General features: G+C 39.5%; 1 protein-coding gene across 5 annotated transcripts in view; it reads left to right on the forward strand.

Annotated features, from left to right (window-relative positions):
- Window positions 1-20,990, forward strand: part of GLIS3 (GLIS family zinc finger 3) — a 526,603-nt gene that overhangs the window by 180,846 nt on the left and 324,767 nt on the right. For 4 of the 5 annotated variants that reach the window (XM_081236440.1, XM_081236438.1, XM_081236439.1 and 1 more), the window contains 2 exons: window positions 937-1,144; window positions 7,168-8,287. In XM_081236440.1, the coding sequence (XP_081092566.1) occupies window positions 937-1,144; window positions 7,168-8,287 (1,328 nt within the window). The remainder of the gene's footprint in view (window positions 1-936; window positions 1,145-7,167; window positions 8,288-20,990) is intronic. The other variant, XM_081236442.1, reaches the window with a different exon arrangement.

A 20,990-nucleotide genomic window follows, 5' to 3' on the forward strand; every position in this document is an offset into this window, starting at 1 on the left:
TTTTAGAGCCAATTTGCCAGAAAAACCTGAGATCATATTTATTTTGATTTATTTGAAATGGGAACTGAGACTGGACCAGGTAGTTTGCAAAAAATGTTTGAAAAAGTATATCCATGTAAAAAGACTGTCTAGAATGATTCAACCACTATTATTATTTTTTATAAATGAGTCATGGCAGTGTTTACCTTTCTCCTCTTTGCTCTTCATGTTTCTGTAATGGCACAGATTCTTGAGGGTTTCTTTTTTTTCCTTTCCCCTCTGGGATACGTACCAAATTTTACTATGTTCGAAGATTGTTACTAATGAAATGAAAAATTTATGTCAAATTTGGTTAACATGCTACTTTTAGAATGAATGTTTTGTTTAGGGTTCTCTCATCTTGATTTTTTTAAAAATTGGGTGTATGTCCAATGAAAATATATTAGGATGAAGAGGAAAAATAAAGATTGGAGAGTCACAGCCAGTCTATATCCTTTTAAAGAGGCTTTTTGGAAGACCAGACTTGGAATGAAATGAACCAGTTAAACAAGTTTTTTTCAGGAGTGTCAACTTTCCTTGCTGGGTCATTCAAGATATTAGCTATTCTAGAAAAAACATGGTTTGATACAAGTAATCCCATCTACTTACCACCTTAACCCTTTAGGTAAAGAGATGATAAAATATGATTCTTAATATAACTGGACACTTCTAGATAGAAGAAGCAAAATGTAAGCATATTTTGTATGAGTGGTGATTATAGAGGGGTTTCTGTTTGTAACATTATGGATTTTTCATTGGAATTAGAGAAAGCTTTTTTCTGTCACTAATACTGAAAAAAAAAAAAAGATGATCCAAGGACTGTCTCTATAGATGAGTCCTGATATGTGTGCACATATGTGTATTTACTGATTTCTGATATAAGGGACATGAAAGCTAACCTGATTCATTTGTTTTTAGGGGCTCTTGGCTTTGGGCCTCAGTGCAAGTCCATTGGAAAAGGCAGCTGCAACAATCTAGTGGTCACCAGCAGTCCCATGATGGTTCAGCGACTGGGACCCATTTCACCACCAGCAAGCCAGGTCTCTACAGCATGCAACCAGATCAGTCCTAGCTTACAGAGGGCAATGAATGCAGCCAACCTGAATATACCTCCTTCAGATACCAGGTCTCAAGTTACTTTTTTTTTTCCCCTTCTTATGGTATAATCACACTCATGACTGTTTTTCCTTTCCTTACTGAATGCATGCCCACACAACACACACACACACATACACACACACACACACACACACTCAAGCAGCTCTTTTAATTTGAGCTTTGTAGGGGAATGTGTATAAAAACTGTGTGTGCCATAATATCATCTTAATTGGGAAGAATGGTTTAATACCTGCTGTATTAACAGTGTGAGTGAAATTAAGGCACACTTTGAGATTCTGGGGCCTCTGTGACTAAATACCAGTGTGTTAATCTGTTGATTCCTGGTGAAGCAGGTCATATCATGGCCTAGAAAGATAAGATGTTCCATGCGCATCCATCTTAGCTGCTCGTTTTTCAGTGTATGTGTTGCAGCATCCTAAGGCTGCTTTACAGTTGTTTTGTCTGTCCATCCATACATTCACCCATCTAACCAAGTATCTTAAATATTTATGGTCCTGCATAATACAATAGTTGAAGTTTAGGGAGAGAGTTGAAAAAGTAAAGATAGAAATCATGAATTTTAAGACTTTATGATGCATCTAGGAAGACATACTTTCATGTGTGAGTTACATAACATTTCAACACAATGTCTGATTAGGTGCTGGAATAAGTAGGTCCAATAAATGCTATACATCTATCTCCATGGGAGATAATTAAATAGGGAAATTACCTTCTCAAACAAATTTTTGTATCTCTTAAGGTTGATATTACAGGGGACATAAAACCAAAATACTGTGCAATGTATAAGGTCTATTTCTATGTTTGAAATGAATTATTTCATCTTCTGTAAGTAGTCTTCTTGGAGAAATACAATCCAAAGTTTTTGCCTTATCCCAGATCTGTTGTAACTGTGATTTTGCAAAGGAATTTGACCTCTCTTCTGTGGACCTCTGTTCCTCTTCTTGGGGGACTGGAATCTGCTGAGATGCCTTGTAGTTCTGGGTTCTGTTTCTTCCTCTTCTTCCTCCCCTTCATTTTTCTTTTCCTCTTATCCCCCTTTCCCCCTCTTGTGTCTCTGCACTGTCCTCCTAGCTGCTATTCGAGACTCTGAAATCACAGTTCCTGGATCATTTTTTATGCCAATTTTTTCATGAGATGGAAACTTGTTTTTCACCTGAGATTTTTTTTTGTGATGGGAAGCTGCTCCTGTCATTTTCCTATTGATGATTATGCCTTGAGGGACTCTTCAGACTTGCTGAGTATTGCATGTAAAATTAACTGTACTCGTGGGGTAGATGTCATTGGGAAGCCTTCAGCTTCCTGTCTGTGGCAAGTCCAGCCCATGCCTTGAAGGCAGAGAGTCATAATTAATGGAGAAACTGAAGGTAGGCAGGGCACAGGCTGCCCCAGCCATGCATGTATCTAGTGCAGTCCCTTTCATGGGTCGGGCAGGGAAGGGTCATTATCTCAGTGTTTTCTGGCATATTTGATTCCTTGGCATAAATTTTTATCCTTAAAAGATAACATCTTAGAGATGCACTGATATATATGTTTTGACTATGTATTCTGTGAGTCCTTCTATGGAAATAATTTTTTGCAGGATGAGCAAAGAAACAGGAGTTGGGAAGTGGCTTAGTGAAATATCGAATTTACTTTTAACACTTTGGAAAGGTCACATTCATTTGTGATACTTAAATTGGTTTGTGTGTTCCATAAGAGGAGAGATAGGACAGGAGGCAACAGTTCAACCTGAAGGCATTTTGCTATCTAGAGATGAAGAGAAGATGGAGAGAGAATCAGCTTTGTGTATTGGGGTCATGCCCGGGGGAGGGGGACAGGGGGTGGGGAGCTGGATGGGGACATAACTGTTCAGTCTGAGTGATGGCCACCCTATAAAAAGCTGTAAAATTTATTGTTTTTTCCTGATTATCTATGTAATTCTTACTCATTGTAGAAAATGTGGAAAATATTGACAAGCACAAGACAGTATATGATAGTCATCCCGAATCCTACCACTCACAGGCAACCATGGGTGGAATTTTGATATATATCCTTCTAGCTGTAGGCAAACATATACATCATAAGCATAGGTTTCCCTTTCCATCAAATTGATCTATAATGATCTATAATAATAGTATTATATTTACTTTTTTCATTAATATAAACACTTTCCTTTGTAATAATCTTTTGTGGTAAAAATATATTTAGCATCATATAATGACTTCTTCTTGCCCAAGATTCCATTTTATTAAAAAGTATAGAAATATGGGGCTTCCCTGGTGGGACAGTGGTTGAGAATCTGCCTGCCAATGCAGGGGACACAGGTTCGAGCCCTGGTCTGGGAAGATCCCACATGCCACGGAGCAACTGGGCCCGTGAGCCACAACTACAAAGCCTGTGCGTCTGGAGCCTGTGCTCCACAACAAGAGAGGCCGCGATAGTGAGAGGCCCGCGTACCGCAATGAAGAATGGCCCCCGCTTGCCGCAACTAGAGAAAGCCCTCTTACAGAAACGAAGACCCAACACAACTAAAAATAAATAAATAAATATATATATTTTTAAAAAGTATATAAATAAAACTATAATTTTTATCAGTATCTTATTACTGGGCATTTATGTCCCTTTATTTCATTATTATAAGTAATACTTTATTGGATCACTTCTGTAACTCTTTTGTTGCACATCTCTTTTTCATGACATATATGCATATATATGTATACATATATATGTAGTCATTCTCTTAAGCATCATTTTGAGGAATTCCTTGTCATATATACGTTAGTATTTCTTTTGAGCTTGGCGTTGAACCAAGCAATTCAGCTTGGTCATTACACCTCTTACGGCCCCATGAGAATTACTGAGCTCTTGCTTCACCAGCTACCCTAACCTATTTCACTGTTGGTTTCTGAGTTTTTCATATTACTTTTATTTTGTTTGAGTTATCTTTCTTTCACATATAGCTTCAAATTAACCAGTCACCAGAAATAATATGTTTAGGATTAGATGAACATTGGAAATGGAGATTTCTCTAAGTATGGTGATAGAACCACAGCTCTTTGTCCCTTTCTTTCCCATAGGCTTGGTGTGGGTAGCAGCAGGGATTATAGGCAAGAGTTCTTTGCAATCTTTCACAGTCATTCAGCATATTGTTTCAGAAGGAGAACAGAAAATGTGTGTTCCAGTTGTAGCTCGTGTGACTTTAAGCCTCGTACACCAGGTCTTTTAATCAAGCAGAGCAGCATGGACCACATGTGGGGTATGTTGTGGGGAAAACAGTGGAGGATGTATGTGATCCAGCTAGGTGACTGCCTATCAAATGCTGCTTTATTTGTACTTCTTTAAGGAGTTTTGGTCCTTTTTTTGGTGTCACTGGGAGGAATTTCACAGAACCTTGGTTTTATTCTCTGTAAAACAGAGGTTATTTAAACAATCCAATTTACTTACTTCACAGGCTGTATTAAATGAAATAATACAAAGGGAAAATACTTCATAAGTTAAAAATGATGGTTATCATTATATTGATTGATTACTCACCTTAATCAACATTTTTTTGGAAAACTTAACACTCTGGTGGGTACTGGCGGAGATAAAAATGACCCCTTTTTTTGGAGGACGTTGAATTTTATTGAGGAAGATAACACCCACAGATGCTTGAAGTTAGCTGTTTAAGGCTCAGTACAGACAGTATATAATTTTTCTGGAAAGAGGACTTTTACTGACAGCTACTATCTTTGGGGCAGGTTTCATGGATTAGAACTTTGAAATATTAAAAGATCTGGGTAATTGCTCAGAAGGGAGGTGGGCTGCTAGGCAAAGGCCATTTGTTGGAAATTTTGTTCTTATTAGGTGTTCAAGATAGAAGAGAGAGTTCTCCATTCATATAACTACCTTAGTGAATAGAGCATAGAATTTGCTTTCTGAAAAATATATGATAACTGTCTTAGAAAACTGAGATGTCCAAGGAGTTAAGGAATGTGCCTGCATGGGGTTATGCTCAAATTTAAATCGAACTATACTTTAGGTGTATTTTGAGAAAAATAAGAAACATCTCTTGACAATGGAACAAATGAACATGTCTCACTATAGGCAGCCCTCAAACCAAATAATATAATTTCAAATGCAAAGTATATACAGATGGGTAAAATACTTTCTGCCTGCCATTCACTGCTTGAAAATCTGAAATCCTCCAGTATGACAGTGACCAGGCAAATGCACCATTTGAGAATGTTATATAAACCATCTCAACCTTAGGGTGTAAAGCAAAGTCAGTTGTTTTTGCCTCATATATGACACAACTACTGATCTGACTTGGGTCAGAAAGCAATTCTGTATCTCCCTGGGGAAGGGACCAAAAGGCCCTTGACATCCTATCACCAGGAGCCTTCAGCTGAGCTCTGCAGGGAGAGCTACAAGCTGCAGGTATGCTGGGAAAATAATTGAAAGTGTCCATGGGGAATTAAAAAACAGATGGTTCAGAAACCACTCTGGGGCTTGCAGAAGGACTTCAGTCCAAATATAAGGATCTGGGCAGAGGAAAAGAAATCTGTGTCAAGGGCAACTGGACGTAAATTCCTGCTGTGTTTGTCATCGGTAAACATTACTTCACCACATCGACAATGGTGTTATCTACCACCTTATACTGGGCATTTCAGAGCCGAGATGTTTTCTTGCTAATTTCTCATGCTTGTAGGAAACAGTGTTCCTGGCTTCCATTTTGTGAAAAGAAGTAAGAGGAAGAGATGGGATGAGAATGCTTCTATTTTTCCCTCAGTTCTTTTGCAACAGGTTGCTGTATAACAGCTGGAAGTAGTAGATGGGTTCATTCTGGGAAGATAGACATTCTATACAATATTTTATTTTAAATTTTTTGTCAGAAAAAAGATCTCTGTAGAAAGCCAGTGCAAGTACATATAAAGAAGTCAGGTTTTTCTGATATACACTATTCTGAGTTGGAAGTACAGTGAATTATGAATTATGTCCAGCCTCTTTGTGACAAATTTTCCATCCAAAGGGCATAGCTTTTCTCTTCAATGATTTTTAAGGCAATGATGTCATAGTAAAACAAAATGAATTTTAAAGTGGCCAGACTACATTACAAAGCATTCTGTTATTCAGCTAATTGTTGTGACATGTGAGGCATGTTTTGTAAAGGGTAAGAAGGACAGGAGAGGAATTGTTGCAAAAGTGAAGTACTTAAAGCAGATGCTTTGCTCTCAGTCCAAATCTGCTCTGATTCAAGGACAACAGTTCATGGAAGATCCAAAACTAGCAGGTGTGATTAAACCCTGCACGGCCCAAATATGCATAATTCCAAATATGACTTGATTTCAGGCTGTCACTCCCATATATATTACAGCTGTATTTTATATATATTTTATTTCTGGGGCAATTTGATGTTGTGACTGAGTACTTATAGTGTGAATTGCTGTCTTTTATAGAAACATTTAAAATTCCTTAATATCAGTGAAATAAACTTGTGAAATTATTATTAGGTCCCCTGGATGACTTTGAGGATTTACTTTTTTTTTTTCTTTTCAAATTTAGCATAGGTTTATGTTTTACCTCACAAAACAGATTTCATTCAAAGGCTGGGACTCTCTTTAGACTTGTGTTCTGCAATGCCTATTTGTAGTGTGCTGCACACAGTAGATGCTTAATAAATACTTGTTTATTTGGTTTGCCATAACAAGCTTCAATAATTATTCCTAGGTCTCTGATGTTTTCCCTGTATTACAAAAAGATATTTAAAAATAAAGCAAGGACTATTTATTATCATTTAAAGTATTAAGATTATTTATAACAGTAGATCTTTTTGTTTTATTATTCCAGTGAGCATTAGCTTTTATGGTTCTTCTTGGTAAAATGTTATTTACCTGGAACTAAAAGCCTTGGGTTTTATCTTAGCCAAAGAATGTGTGTTTAGCCGAGAATGTAATTAGGGGAAATACTTAAGGGATTGTCAATGCAATGTTCTTTTCGCTCTTAGGCAATCCATATCCTGCTAAAATGTTTGTCTTTTTTTTTCCCCCTGCCTTCTGGCTGCTGTTCCAGGTCCCTTATTTCGCGTGAGTCTTTGGCATCCTCAACTTTGAGTCTGACAGAAAGTCAGTCAGCCTTGAGCGTGAAACAAGAGTGGTCTCACGGCTACAGGGCTCTCCCTTCGCTCTCCTCCAACCACAGCTCTCAGAATGGCATTGATCTAGGGGACCTCCTCAGCCTTCCTTCTGGGACAGCCATGCCCAGCAACAGTGTCTCTAACTCATTGCCATCCTACCTGTTCGGGATGGAAAATAGCCACTCTCCTTACCCTAGTCCCCGGCACTCTTCGGCCAGGTCCCACTCGGCCCGCTCCAAGAAGAGAGCACTGTCCTTGTCCCCATTGTCCGATGGCATTGGGATAGACTTCAATACCATCATCCGCACCTCGCCCACGTCCTTGGTCGCCTACATCAACGGGTCGAGGTCTTCCCCGGCCAACATGTCCCCACAGCCAGAGGTCTATGGGCATTTCCTGGGGGTGCGCGGCAGTTGTATTCCCCAGCCATGCTCGGTGCCAAGCAGCCAGAAGGGCATGCGGGTGGCCAGTGGCGGCCTGGCTCTTCCAGCCTACGACGAGGACAGCGTGCCGGAGTATGAGCGCATGCAACAGCTGGAGCACGGCGGCCTGCAGCCCAGCCTGGTCAACAACATGGTGGTGCAGCATGGCCTGCTGGACTCTGACGGCCAGCCGGTGGGCCTGCTAAAGACAGAGCGCCTGGATGACTTCCCGGGCGGTGCCCTGGACTTGCCCCCGGCACCCCCTCTGCCTCCTCTGCCACCTCCGCCCCAAGGCCCCCCTCCCCCCTACCACGCCCACCCGCACCTGCATCACCCAGAGCTCGTCCACCACACCCAACCGCTGGCCCTGCCTCAGGCCGCCCTGGAGGAGGATGGGGAGATGGAAGACGTTGGGGGCAAGCACTGCTGTCGCTGGATCGACTGCAGCGCCTTGTATGACCAGCAGGAGGAACTTGTGCGGCACATCGAGAAGGTTCACATAGATCAGCGCAAAGGGGAAGACTTCACTTGTTTCTGGGCCGGTTGTCCTCGAAGGTACAAGCCATTCAATGCCCGCTATAAACTGCTGATTCACATGAGAGTCCACTCGGGGGAGAAGCCCAACAAGTGTTCGGTGAGTTGCCTAAAGCCCACGGGAGTTCATTGAAGGTGTATGTGGTTTAACAAATGCCGCCACAAGTTAGGTGGCATTTCTTTTATGGAGTTCGGATGCTAGGGGTCTAGGTATCCATGAGATTTGACTCCTCTTCAGCCTGAGAAAGGGGAAGTTTTCTTTAATTATTAGTGGCTGGGGTATATCTCCACTTCTAGATTCTCTTCTGCAGATGTACATGATCAGGGGAGGTTCACACTGCCACACTGTCCAAAGTCTTGGAAAATTGATTTCCACCAGGCACCAACTTGAAGTTGCTGAAATGTGCAGGGCAGAGGAACACACACTGCACCACCAGCAAGCTTTAGCTATTTTCCAAAGTAAATATTCAGTGATTTTCCCTTCCCTCCAATAACTGGGTGAGTGTTAGGGTTAGAGGGGTGGTTCTGATATTTGGAAAGGAACTCACACTTAGCAACTTGGCTAGTAAAAATGTTGCTGCATACACCCACACGCCTGCACACTGCACCCTCCAAGGTTGTAAGACTAGTTAATGATTTATAGCCAGCATGAAAACACTCAGGGTTACCACAGGAGCAGAGTCTTACTGGATCTCACTGAACTTTAAGGAGAGGGAGTTTGGTGGAAAATGTATAAGGAGAAAGAACCCAGAGGGAACTGTGTCTTTGGTGTTGAAGGAAGTGGGCATGGTGTCTCTTTCTCCCCACTTCCCCCTTTCACAACGTCAATCCTGGAACTATCTCTGTTTCTTGGCAGAATTTACTGTTTTTGAATAACATGACTCTTAGATGGTTGCACAAACATTTCACACCTAACAGAAACCCTCAGGGTTTACAAGCAGGACATCACCCTTGGGATCCCAGGGTGGCTTTGCACAATCTCAGACAGCTCGCTTAACTCTTGGAAAAAGAAGAGCATATGTTTTATATTAGTTTAGATGGACAGGAATATTTCTTTTAGAGTTAAGAATCTGAGAATTTTAGGTATTCCCTGGATATTGAATATGCTACAGGTCACTAAATGTGTAAAAATATATATCATTTGGAAAAGGAACTTATTTAGATGGTGGTTCCCCCAGCCAGAGTCCCTTCTTTCTGTAGTATGTCTTGATAATAAAGAACCTGGGCCATGTTTACCATGTTTATGCTTGATTATAGATTGGCCAAGTTGTCGGATTCATGTAAAAGCAAACCAAACAGGTGATAGTTGTAAGGCAAGTATTAGAAGCGCTTTTTCACCATCCCGTAGGTATTTTTGAAAGAGTTTTAAGAATTTCTGGAGGAATGAAATTGCATTTCTTGTCCTTACATTATGCCCCATGTTATGATTCTTCTTAAGGAAAACTTGAAGCTCATACATTGTAAGAATGCCAGGTTATATGACTGAAAAGAATAATTACATTCCAGCCAACAAAACCTTACTCTGTCTGTAAGGTTCTGCATTAAAAATGCCAGAAAGAGACAAGCAATTGAAGGCAATTCCATTTACTCTGTTTGGAACACACTGGCCTATTGCAGGCAAGAAAGACATTCAGTCTCTGAAGGAAAACAGTCCAGCCTTTTAGTTCTGACTAATCCTGGCTGAAAATAGTTTGCTGGATTTGGCTTTACTGAAATAAACATATAAGCTTGAATTATCCAAAAAAAAATTTTTTTTTGCATTGCAAAACTAATTTTTGTACAAAAGGATTTCCCTATTTTCCCACTATCCCCAGATTTTGAAAAGGCGTATAACTTTATAAAGTTGACTTTTGCTTATGTGCATGATGACTATTAGAAATAGAAATACTTCAGTGAAAGAATAAGCTGAGAGGTGAATGTTTGCAGGCGTCTGCATAGCTTTTCATGGTATTATTCAAGATGGGTATGGGAGGTGATTTTTCTCTCTCCCCTAGTCTGCCTACTCCCCATTTCTAGATGGAATCTTTGCAAAATTTAGATTGCTAGATTTAATAGCATATCAAATCTAGACCCACAGAGCATCAAATCACATGTTATAGTGCAAATGTATTGTACAAAACAGGGTTTCTTAGGGGCTGACTAATGCTGCAGTTCTTGCCTTGGGACTGTATATTTTTAGCAGGGATATAAAACGTACATATCATGAGCATCGTGTCTTGTGAAAACTGTTATGTTGCTGCCTGTCATCTGCTTGATTTGTAGGGTTGTAGCTAACTGGCAGCAAATAATTTTGCTCTGAAAGCTTAGCAGTCCTCTCAAGTTGTAGCCCATGGAGGGAAGGCATTGTGCTTAATGTGGATGCGCATCTGAAAAAGATGCATTTTTCTTCCTCTTGCAAAACCAGTCTTTACACTCTTGGAATCCAGACACAAAGAACTCTTAAAACTGAACAGTTTCATCTCTCACTTTTTTAGAAACTGATGGTAGTTGATTCAAAGCTCAAGATCCTTGCCAAGTAAAATGACCACATTCTTCTTTTGGAGACATGAAGTGATCTTTGGGTTTTTGTGGCTGTGTCACATGCTGCAAAGGCTAGGAGCAGTTTAAATTATAAGACCCTGTCCACTTCTGTTTTACGTATGTTTAACTGCTATTAATTTTCTGTGGACCATAGTTAGAGTTAGTCATCATTTTCACTCACTTAGCTTACTGACCCAAGAAAGATGTGATGACCCAATTGTGTTTGGTGACCATGACTACAGGCAGCACAATGAGCTTCTGGAAGTCATGTGAAAAGGAGGATGTGTGAAAGGGCTCTTCAGTGACAGCCTGCTTACAGTAAGAGGCTGCCACTGGTGTCCTCCCTTGATGCCAAATTCCATCTCATGCATGGGGGAACACATCCTCAGCGTCTCTGACTGTAACTCCTCAGTCTTACCCAGAACTCTGAGATTCAGATCTCTCAGGACTTTAGGTGACAGAACTGGGGGAGGATTGTTAATTTATTATTTGGTTAACTTACTGGAAGGAGAGAATGGTTTCTTTTCCCTTTCCCACCCAAGCAACTCCACCCTTCTGTAGATCTCATTCTTAACTGTTTCTGTGGAGAGCCAAACCAGCTGCTCTCTTTCCGCTCTTGGCCTTGATTACAGAGATATTCCCAGCCGTCGGCAAAGGCCTTGAGAAGTAAAGGCCTCAGCAGGCAGACAGACGGACCTCAGTTAAATCAGAAACTGGAATATGGCAATATTATATTAAAAACACCTGAGTCCATTCACTTCTGTCTACTAATAAAGCAATTAGTAGGTGCCAGATCATTCTATTGAGACCTTCCTGAGCTTAGACCAACCTCAACATTGATGAATCTCAGAATTATCAGAACGTTTGAGCATTCCCAGGTATAACTTTGCTGAATTCTTTTATGTTTTTCTGAGATGGTAAGGTTTCAAATTCTCAAGTCAGAGCAAGTAATGGAGCCTTATAATTAGTTTCTTTCCCAAACCCCTGTTTCATGGACAATGTAAAGAATAACCCCAAACTATAGATGTACACTAACCATCCCTAACAGTAGCCATAGTAAGTGTTCCAACTGAGTGCACACTGAGAATGTTTTTACCATAGTAGGTCTTTTTGCCATTAAGTTGAAGAGTGTGCAACACCTCGGTAGCGTTCCCAGGAACGTGTGCTCTGAATGAGATCAGACACACTCTGTCTGCCAGTACTTCTCATGAGAAAGCCTATCTGATCAGGGCAGAGTGAGCAGAGGGACAGGGTTCTGTTGCCAGGATCAGAAACACTGATCCTGGCCTTTGTGCACAAAAGAAAGCAGTTGGGCTGGAAGGTTAGGGAGTGTTAATAAGGGAATTAGGGGGAATGTGGATTGCCACTTAAATTTTGCTTATTTTTCCTGGATGAATTTTATCCAATAGCAAAAAGGAATTTTGTAAAACTTTTACCCACCCACAGATTTTCACAAAAATGTCACTGACCAAAGACAGCTTTGAATCTTGTATGAATTGACTCATTTCTCCACAGACATTTTGCCTGGCAAAATGCATAGTATTTGCTTTGGCTTGACTATTGGGCCGTTTGCTTTTTAAGTAACATTGGATTATGGAATACAAGAAAATAAATACAGAGCTGGGGCCATGTCCCCATTCCTCTTTTACGGCCTGATTTATGGGTTATGGGCCAGCTTTAGCCATGTAAGACATTTCTTGAGGAAAAGTAAATTCATTGTAAAATACGGAAGAAGGCTTTTTTTCCCCACATCCTTTATTTTATTATTTTGATAAGACTTGGCATTAATGTGGTGACCACAATTACCTGACTAGAAGGGACTTCAGGAAAATATCATCTAAGCATAATTATTAGTTATCACTCCACAATCTTCATATTGGCAACAATTAATAAATTCTCATAATGTCAAGTATTGGAGGGTATGGAGAAGGGAATGTTTTAACATTGTTAGTGAGAGTAAATTAGTGTAACCACTTTGGAAAAAATTTTGAGAATATCTAGCAAACATGAAGATGAGCATATCCAACAAAACCATGTCTAAATATCTATCCTAGAGCAACTCTTGGTGGCAGGAAGACATGCCTTTGTTTTTTTTTTTTTAATAAATTTATTTATTTTATTTTTGGCTGCGTTGGGTCTTCGGTTGCTGCAAGCGGGGGCTACTCTTTGTTGCGGCGCGCGGGCTTCTCATTGTGGTGGCTTCTCTTGTCGCGGAGCACGGGCTCTAGGTATGCGGGCTTCAGTAGTTGTGGCACCTGGGCTCAGTAGTTGTGGCTCGTGGGCTCTAGAGCCCAGGCTCAGTAGTTGTGGTGCATGGGCTTAGTTGCTCCGCAGCATGTGGGATCTTCCCGGACCAGGGCTCAAACCCATGTCCCTTGCATTGGCAGGTGGATTCTTAACCACTGCGCCACCAGGGAAGTCCCCATGCCTCTGTTTTTTTAAAAAAATACAAATAACCTATCTGTCTATAGATAAGGTAAGTCAACAAACTGTGGTTTATTCCTAATGAAATAATATAAAGGAATTTAAAATTAAGAAGCTATATATAAATCGATATATTTATAGATTGATAGATAACAACATGGATAAATAGATAACAATGTTGAATGAAACAATTACATGCAAAAGGGTATATACAGTATAATATAATTTATGTATATTTAAACACATGCTAAGCAGTATTATACAGTTGTTGTAGATACATAAATACTTGATTAAACAATAAAATCATGTAGGCAGGATAACCTTCGGATAGTGGATACTTCTAGAGATGAAAGAAATAGGAAGATACGGGATGTAGGGATTTTGCTTTATCTTTTTTCCAAAGAGGGAGAGAAATGAAACAAATATGGCAGAATATTAAAATGTTTGGTGGTGGCAATACAGCTGTCATAGGTATCTTATAATATTTTCTATGTTTTGCTGCCTGTTTGAAATATTTTATAACTATAAATATATATTTTTATCTAAAAAGAAAAGAAAAGAAAATCAATGAGTATAATACTCTTAACTCCCTTCCACACATACCAGTTTTTCAGATAGGAGAAAAAAGCCTAGGGAAATTAAGCGATTTTTCTAAGACTAGAAAGTTGTTTGGCCATTGCCTACTTACTCCAAGGAGGTGGTTTTCCACCTTGGCTGACATTGGAATTGCCTGAAAAGATTTATAAAATACCTACAAACTGGGTCCTACCCCCAGAGTCTGTGATGTAATTGGTGGGGTGTGTAGCTTTCCAGATGATTCTAAAGTGCAGAAGGGTGAGAACTAGGGCTCTAAAAGCTTCCACATTCTGACACTGAACTCTAGATAGATGAAAGCCTACCTTGTCATTTCAGTTAAGGCGTAGGGAGGCACTGTTTAGTAGCAAGTACATTTTCATTATCATAGGTGTCCTGACAATGATTAGGGTAATTACGTGTTCCCTTGGAATGAAATTCAAGACAAGGGATAAGAAGATAACAGAGCAGCACTGGTAGTGGCAGAAGGCTTTCAACTGAGTGTCCATTTCATATGCAGAGTATTCTCTCTCTACAATTAATAGTCAGTTAAAGGTTGGGATGAGACTGCTGAGTAATGCATGTCATTGCCACCTCCTTGCCTCTAGAGTTAAAAGTGGAACTGACAAATCTGTCACATTGCTCCCATTTTTAAAGGTAAAATAGAGTGTTTCCCCTAACAACTACAATGCAGCCTTTCTGCTTTTAATATAAAATGATCTTCAAAACATTTTTGCTACTATGGATGTTTCTGAAGAGTTGGTAAATTACTAAAATATTGAATTTTCCCTTTTATCAAATCTGCCTGATGTGATTAAATAAATAAAATTAACATTAATATCCTCTTTGTCTCTTGAGGCTGAAACACCACCAGTGAAACATCTGGTAAAGATCAGAGAGAGCGTAGCTTCCAAATCGTATCCCACAAGGCATCAGTCTGTCAAGTATTTAATGCAAACTCAGTGATTTAAAAAAGATACAACTAAATCACAAGATTTATTTCCCATCGATTTTACATAAGAAAGAGATGCCACCATATTTATCTATGTATAGACATATCCAACATAGTGTAGACATATATATGTCACTATAAATTACAAACCCGTTAGTATAGGTAAAAACAAAACCACAGAAATTCTCATCAGATGGGGCATTGGCCACAGTTTATAAGGCGTCTGTCAAATTGGATTTTACATCCCAAAACACAGTTTAGAAACCTTACATTTGGTAGTGGTTTAATTTTATTTCCCTTTAGAAGGCATTTACTCCACTTTACCTGAGGAACTGGCCTTTCATGAACTTTGTCTTGAAAATAAATTCATAGCAGATTTGGGCAAACGTTTCATAGCAAATTGTGGTTTGTGTTTCTTTGCCCGGCACTTCTAGGATTAATGAAAAACAATAGATAATGAGAGAAACTTTAAGAGGCTGAATACTTGAGGCTTTACCCTCATTAAGCAAAATCATTAACTACATGACAGTTAATGTTCCTTTTAGTTCATATTTGTTTTGTGGTTTTTCTCTAATTTCATGCCCTGAAATAATGTTTTTAAAATTACAAAAAATTATGGTAATCTTTTCCTAAGTGATCTGATTAAGGGAATATATTTCAGATCTCCTGAGGTTTGTTCATATGTAGATTTTATTTGATTGATTTTTATTTTTATTTTTTTATCTTTATTGGAATATAATTGCTTTACAATGGTGTGTTAGTTTCTACTGTATAACAAAGTGAATCAGCTATATGTATACATATATCCCCATATCCCCTCCCTCTTGCATCTCCCTCCCACCCTCCCTACCCCACCCCTTTAGGTGGACACAAAGCATCGAGGTGATCTCCCTGTGCTATGCGGCTGCTTCCCACTAGTTTTCTGTTTTACATGTGGTAGTGTATATATGTCCATGCCATTCTCTCACTTCGTCCCAGCTTACCCTTCCCCCTCCCCATGTCCTCAAGTCCATTCTCTACGTCTTCGTCTACGTCTTTGTTCCTGTCCTGCCCCTAGTAGGTTCATCAGAACCTTTTTTTTCTTTTATAGATTCCATATATATATGTTAGCATACAGTATTTGTTTTTCTCTCTCTGACTTACTTCCCTCTGTATGACAATCTCTAGGTCCATCCACCTCACTACAAATAACTCAATTTCGTTTCTTTTTATGGCCGAGTAATATTCCATTGTATATATATATACCACATCTTCTTTATCCATTCATCTGTTGATGGACACTTAGGTTGCTTCCATGTCCTGGCTACTGTAAATAGTGCTGTAAGGAACATTGTAGTACATGACTCTTTTTGAATTATGGTTTTCTCAGTGTATATGCCCAGTAGTGGGATTGCTGGGTCATATGGTAGTTCTATCTTTAGTTTTTTAAGGAATCTCCATACTGTTCTCCATAGTGGCTGTATCAATTTACATTCCCACCAACAGTGCAAGAGGGTTCCCTTTTCTCCACACCCTCTCCAGCATTTATTGTTTGTAGATATTTTGATGATGGCCATTCTAACTGGTGTGAGGTGATGCCTCATTGTAGTTTTGATTTGCATTTCTCTAATAATTAGTGATGTTGAGCATCCTTCATATGTAGATTTTAAAACATACTTTTCTTAGTTGATTCTCCATCAGTGTGGAAAATTAGTTTGGTGATTTATTAGAAATGTCTTTTGTGACCTTTGGAATATTTCTTGATTACGTTTGCTCTGAGTGTTCGTGTTGACATCTTTGAGTCCAAATGGAATTCAAGTATGTAGAGTGAAAGACCACATTTATTTTTCCATAAAAGAGGTAGTCTGATTCTCTTTGATCTTTCAGAAGTGTTTTCTTCAAGCTCTGGGTAGAAAGATGTGGAAAAGAGATGTTTTTTTTTTTTTTTTTTTCTGGGCAGATTTATTAGTTTCTACTGTAATTACTGAGTCAGGGCCTCTGGACTATCAATAAGACAATGAATGTTGTAACCCTGGGTGGTGGATGTGTGGCTGGCAAACACACAGCCTGGGTGGGCAGACTCGATTTCCCCTTGGCTTGAACTGTGGGCAGCCTCAACCAGAGGGGAGATTGGTTGGTTTAGTGGGTGTCATCGCTCATATGGGAGGTTGGTGTAGATAGGAATTTGATGAGAAAATGGAATGAAACCTGTCTGTTCTTATTTTGCAGCACAGTGTTTATTTTTATTTTTATTTTCTTGGTCTATGGTTGCTGGATTTGAGTACAGAGAATAACTATTAATTTTGAATTTTGAAGACTTTAAAAAATGGTTAATTTGAAAAGTAACTGAGAAACTGGAAAATGAGATGACCTAGTTCTGGGCAGGCAGGGGCAATGTGCATGAGTAATTACACTGTGCTCCAAACTTAGGGTGAGCATATAGTTTATTGTTCAAATTGGGACAATTTTGAGAGTGAAAGGGGTTCTCTTTCCCTGGAATATCTGTGTAAACCAGGCTTGTCCTAGGAAAACCAGGATGTATAGTTGTCCTGCCCAAATAGTATATGCAGGGACTTCCCTGGCGGTCCAGCGGTTAAGACACCATGCTTCCACTGCAGGGGCCATGGGTTTGATCCCTGGTCGGAGAATTAAGGTCCCTCATGCCGCGTGGTGTGGCCAAAAAAATAGAAAAAAACACAAAAAACCAAACAGTATTTGTACTGATGTGTCCAACCAATCAATGCATGCTCATTCATTCATTTGATCACTGAGTACAAGCCATGTGCCATGCCCTGTCCTGGAAGCTGGGGGTGAGTAGGTATGGAAATAAATGGGACATTCTTTTGAGGAGATCACAGTCTTCTAGCAGTGACAGCTGTGAAAATAGTTATTTACACAGTAATGAAACAAGGGCTATGATATAGGTCTATGCAGATTGTTTTAATGGGAAAACAGGGGAAGAAGCTTCCAGTTCTGTAGAGTCTTAGAGGAGGTGACTGAATCTTGAAAGAAGACAGTGATTCTTGCAGAGAAAAGGAAGGAAGCCACTCAAATGGAGCACCACAATATGTGATAACACAGGGGTGTGAAAGAGTCCAGGAAAGAAACAGTTCCTAGGTAGTTCGATGGTCCAAGACTAGGTAGGAGTGTGAAGGGAGGCTGGAAATTCACCTTGGGCCAATAACAAAGGACTTTTACTATCAAACAGGGATAATATTTTGAAAATTAGAAAGAATTACACACCTAGTTAATACAAATGCAAATTCAGTTAAAACAAAAAAAGTCTTAGGAGGCAGCATCACTGAGGAAGTAAGCACAGTGCTTCAGTGCATGTGAAATGAAACTCTGACGTCCCCCAAACCATCTCATTGTCTCTTAAAGTTTATAGTTTCATTCTTCATTGAAATGTATCTCTTGACAGCTATAATATGAAACAAAGTTTTCTTATGCCAAATGATAAGAAACACATAAATGGAGTGTTTGTCTCCACATAAATGGAGACAAACGTAAAAGTATTTTCTGTGGTGGGCTTTAAAGAAAATTAAAAACCCGAGGAAGACTAGGGACCAAAGGCTATTTGAGCAGTTATGTAGAATGACTAAGATGTGGACAGAGGCTGCATACATTATCCTGTGTATGAGTAGCCTTCTATTCGTTAAATATTTCCTTTTATAATCTGTAAAGTAGTGAAGTACTGTTAAGCAAAGGTTGGACTGGTACTCATCATGTTGAGCTTGTCAGCCCTTTCCAGACTTCCCCCCACCCTCTGACTGCTAAGATTTACTGTGGAATTTTTTTCTTCTCAGACTGAATTAATACAGAGCAGAGTTAAATGTTTGAGATGGTTAGAGGAGTGCACATTAAGTAAATTCTCATCAAAATGGCACCCATTCCTGGTGATTCAATCTGGAACACCTTAGGGCCTAATGCCTCTTTAGACGGGGGAAGGCAGAGTGAAAGCAGAGACTGGCCTTTTGTTACTTGAGCTTCCTGCTCTAGAAGCACTCACCTCACCTGGGGCTTGAGCCTCCCAATGTTGGGCCATTTGCCTGTGTGACCAGAGAGCACAGCCTGGAGCCAACATCAGTAGACTTAAGTGTTCAGAGTGCTCCAGATAAGGCATCTGACTGGTCTTGTCCTTAAAATTTACGAGGCAGCATCTCAGGCTTGTATTTATAGAACAATTTCTTTTTTGTGTTTTAGCATGCTTATTTGAAAATGCTTTAAGTTTTAAGCTGGGAAAGCTCATCCTTTGATGAGAGATATTGCTACAACTAAACTCTTTCTCTTCTGCCACTCTGTCTCCCATTCCCAGTCAGTTTCTAGCGTGAAACCACCAACTGGTGCTTTGTTAGCCAAGAGAATGGATTTGGAGGTGGAAGAGCAGTTGTAATGAAGAGAAAATGGGGGACCCCACCTTAAAAAAATTCTGAAATGGAAATTTGTCTTCCATTACATTTGTGGTGACTCTTACTGTCTCCTTCCCTCAGAATTTCCATGCTGCCTTAGGGCCCATGCTTTTGCTCCTTATTTTTTCCCTCCATCTATTCAAGGCTTGCTTTTGGGAAAAAAGTTCAGCAAAGATAAAATTCATACATATAAATAGTGAATGACTGAGAAAAGATTCAGTGCACTGGCCTTCTCAGGGATAGTTGCTATTTTCACTAGGAAGAAAGTGTTAAACCTCTCCCTTAGAGAGAAACTCATTTAAGGAAATGAAAAGGGAAAGAAAATAATGGTGTCATAAATTCTGAGCTACTAGATTACTTTAATCTTCACCATAGCCCTCAGAGTGAAGTAATTTGTGGAGCTTGAGACTCATATTCTCTTCTTTTTAACTACATATTCCAACATCATTATTCATCTTTGAGTCCTACCCATGGCACCCGGCTCAATGATTAGAATAACATGTAGTATCTCTCAAATATATATACATACATCTCTATCTTTTTACTAACCAATCAACTGATCTATCTATATCTGTGTATATGTATATGTGTGTGTGTGTGTGTGTGTATATATATACACACACATATATGTGTGTATACATATATTCTTGGAGTCAGGATGGGTACATGGAGGTTATTATTATTCTATTGTTTCTACTTGTGAGAAGATTTGAAATTTTTCATAATAAAATGTTAAAAATAAGCAAATAAAGTTTTTGAGTTAACTTTTAGGAAGCAAAAGGACAGTTTGTTCGTTCCCTCCAACACCTCAGAAAATGTTGCCAGCCATTTTTTTCCTTGGGTATCCTGTGTTCTGATCTGAAAGCAAATTAATTTTTTCCATTGCTCTTAAAGGTCTCTGAAATAATTTTGCTTAAAAATGAGATGAGAGATACTCTTAAGCAATAACATGATATTTGAAAAGGCAAACGATAACAAGGAAGCGTTATTGGAGTGTGTTAAGGTAATCTAACTTCTGTAATAGACAGCCCCAAATCTCAGTGGCTTGGTACAATAAAGGTTTGTTTCTTATTCATGTTGTAATACAGCTTGCTCCTTGTGATTGTACAGTGGCTCAGGAGCCTTCAATCTAATAGCTCTGCAATCTGAGTCTAGGGTGAAAGAGCATGTTGAGGATTGTGCAGAAGGTTTGGAAGCTGGATCTGCAAATGACACGCTTCACTTCTTCCTGCATCCCATTGGCCCGAACTTAATCACATGACCCCAGCTAACTGCAAGAGGGGTTGGGAAATGTGGTCTTTATGTGTGCACAGGAGGACCTTAAACACAGAATATTGTATCTTCACCAAGCAACTAGAGGTCCCTCTCCTGCTTCACCCCTTACTTATCCTGGTTCTCTGTATCCCCTTGAAAAGAAGAAACATTCAAATCTTGATCTTTGAGTTTTTCTTGAGTGGGCCACCCTATCTCATCAAAGTGGTTTTGTAAGAGACCATTTCTTTTTTCTTATCAGTGCTGGCTTCTATAACTTGCTTTTCAACTTACTAAATCTTTCCCAGCCCAACCATTTTTTTCTTATTTACTCTCCAAGGATTCCATTGCCATACAGTCACCACTGCTGGGAAAACTCTTGTTATCTCAAGTGAATTACTCAGTTTTTCCCACCTTGTCCAAATTACATGTTCTTGGTGCATAATTCCCCACTGCTCATCATCCTTCTAAGTCATGAGGATGTGTGATGTCTTCATGTCCCACAGGCACTCACCCTTGAGGGAGATCTGCTTATTATCAAGGGCAAGGTCATAAATGAATCACAGAGAGATACACCATCGTGAACAGAAATGTGGTGTGAAGGGCTATTTTACTAAGACCCTGAAACACAATATTCCCCATCTGTTCATAAAGTAACTTATTTGATACACACAGTGTGGTCATAAGTGCTCTTC

The sequence above is a fragment of the Mesoplodon bidens genome, assembly GCF_964165515.1.
Source record: "Mesoplodon bidens genome assembly, chromosome: 6".
Classification (NCBI taxonomy): domain Eukaryota; kingdom Metazoa; phylum Chordata; class Mammalia; order Artiodactyla; family Ziphiidae; genus Mesoplodon; species Mesoplodon bidens.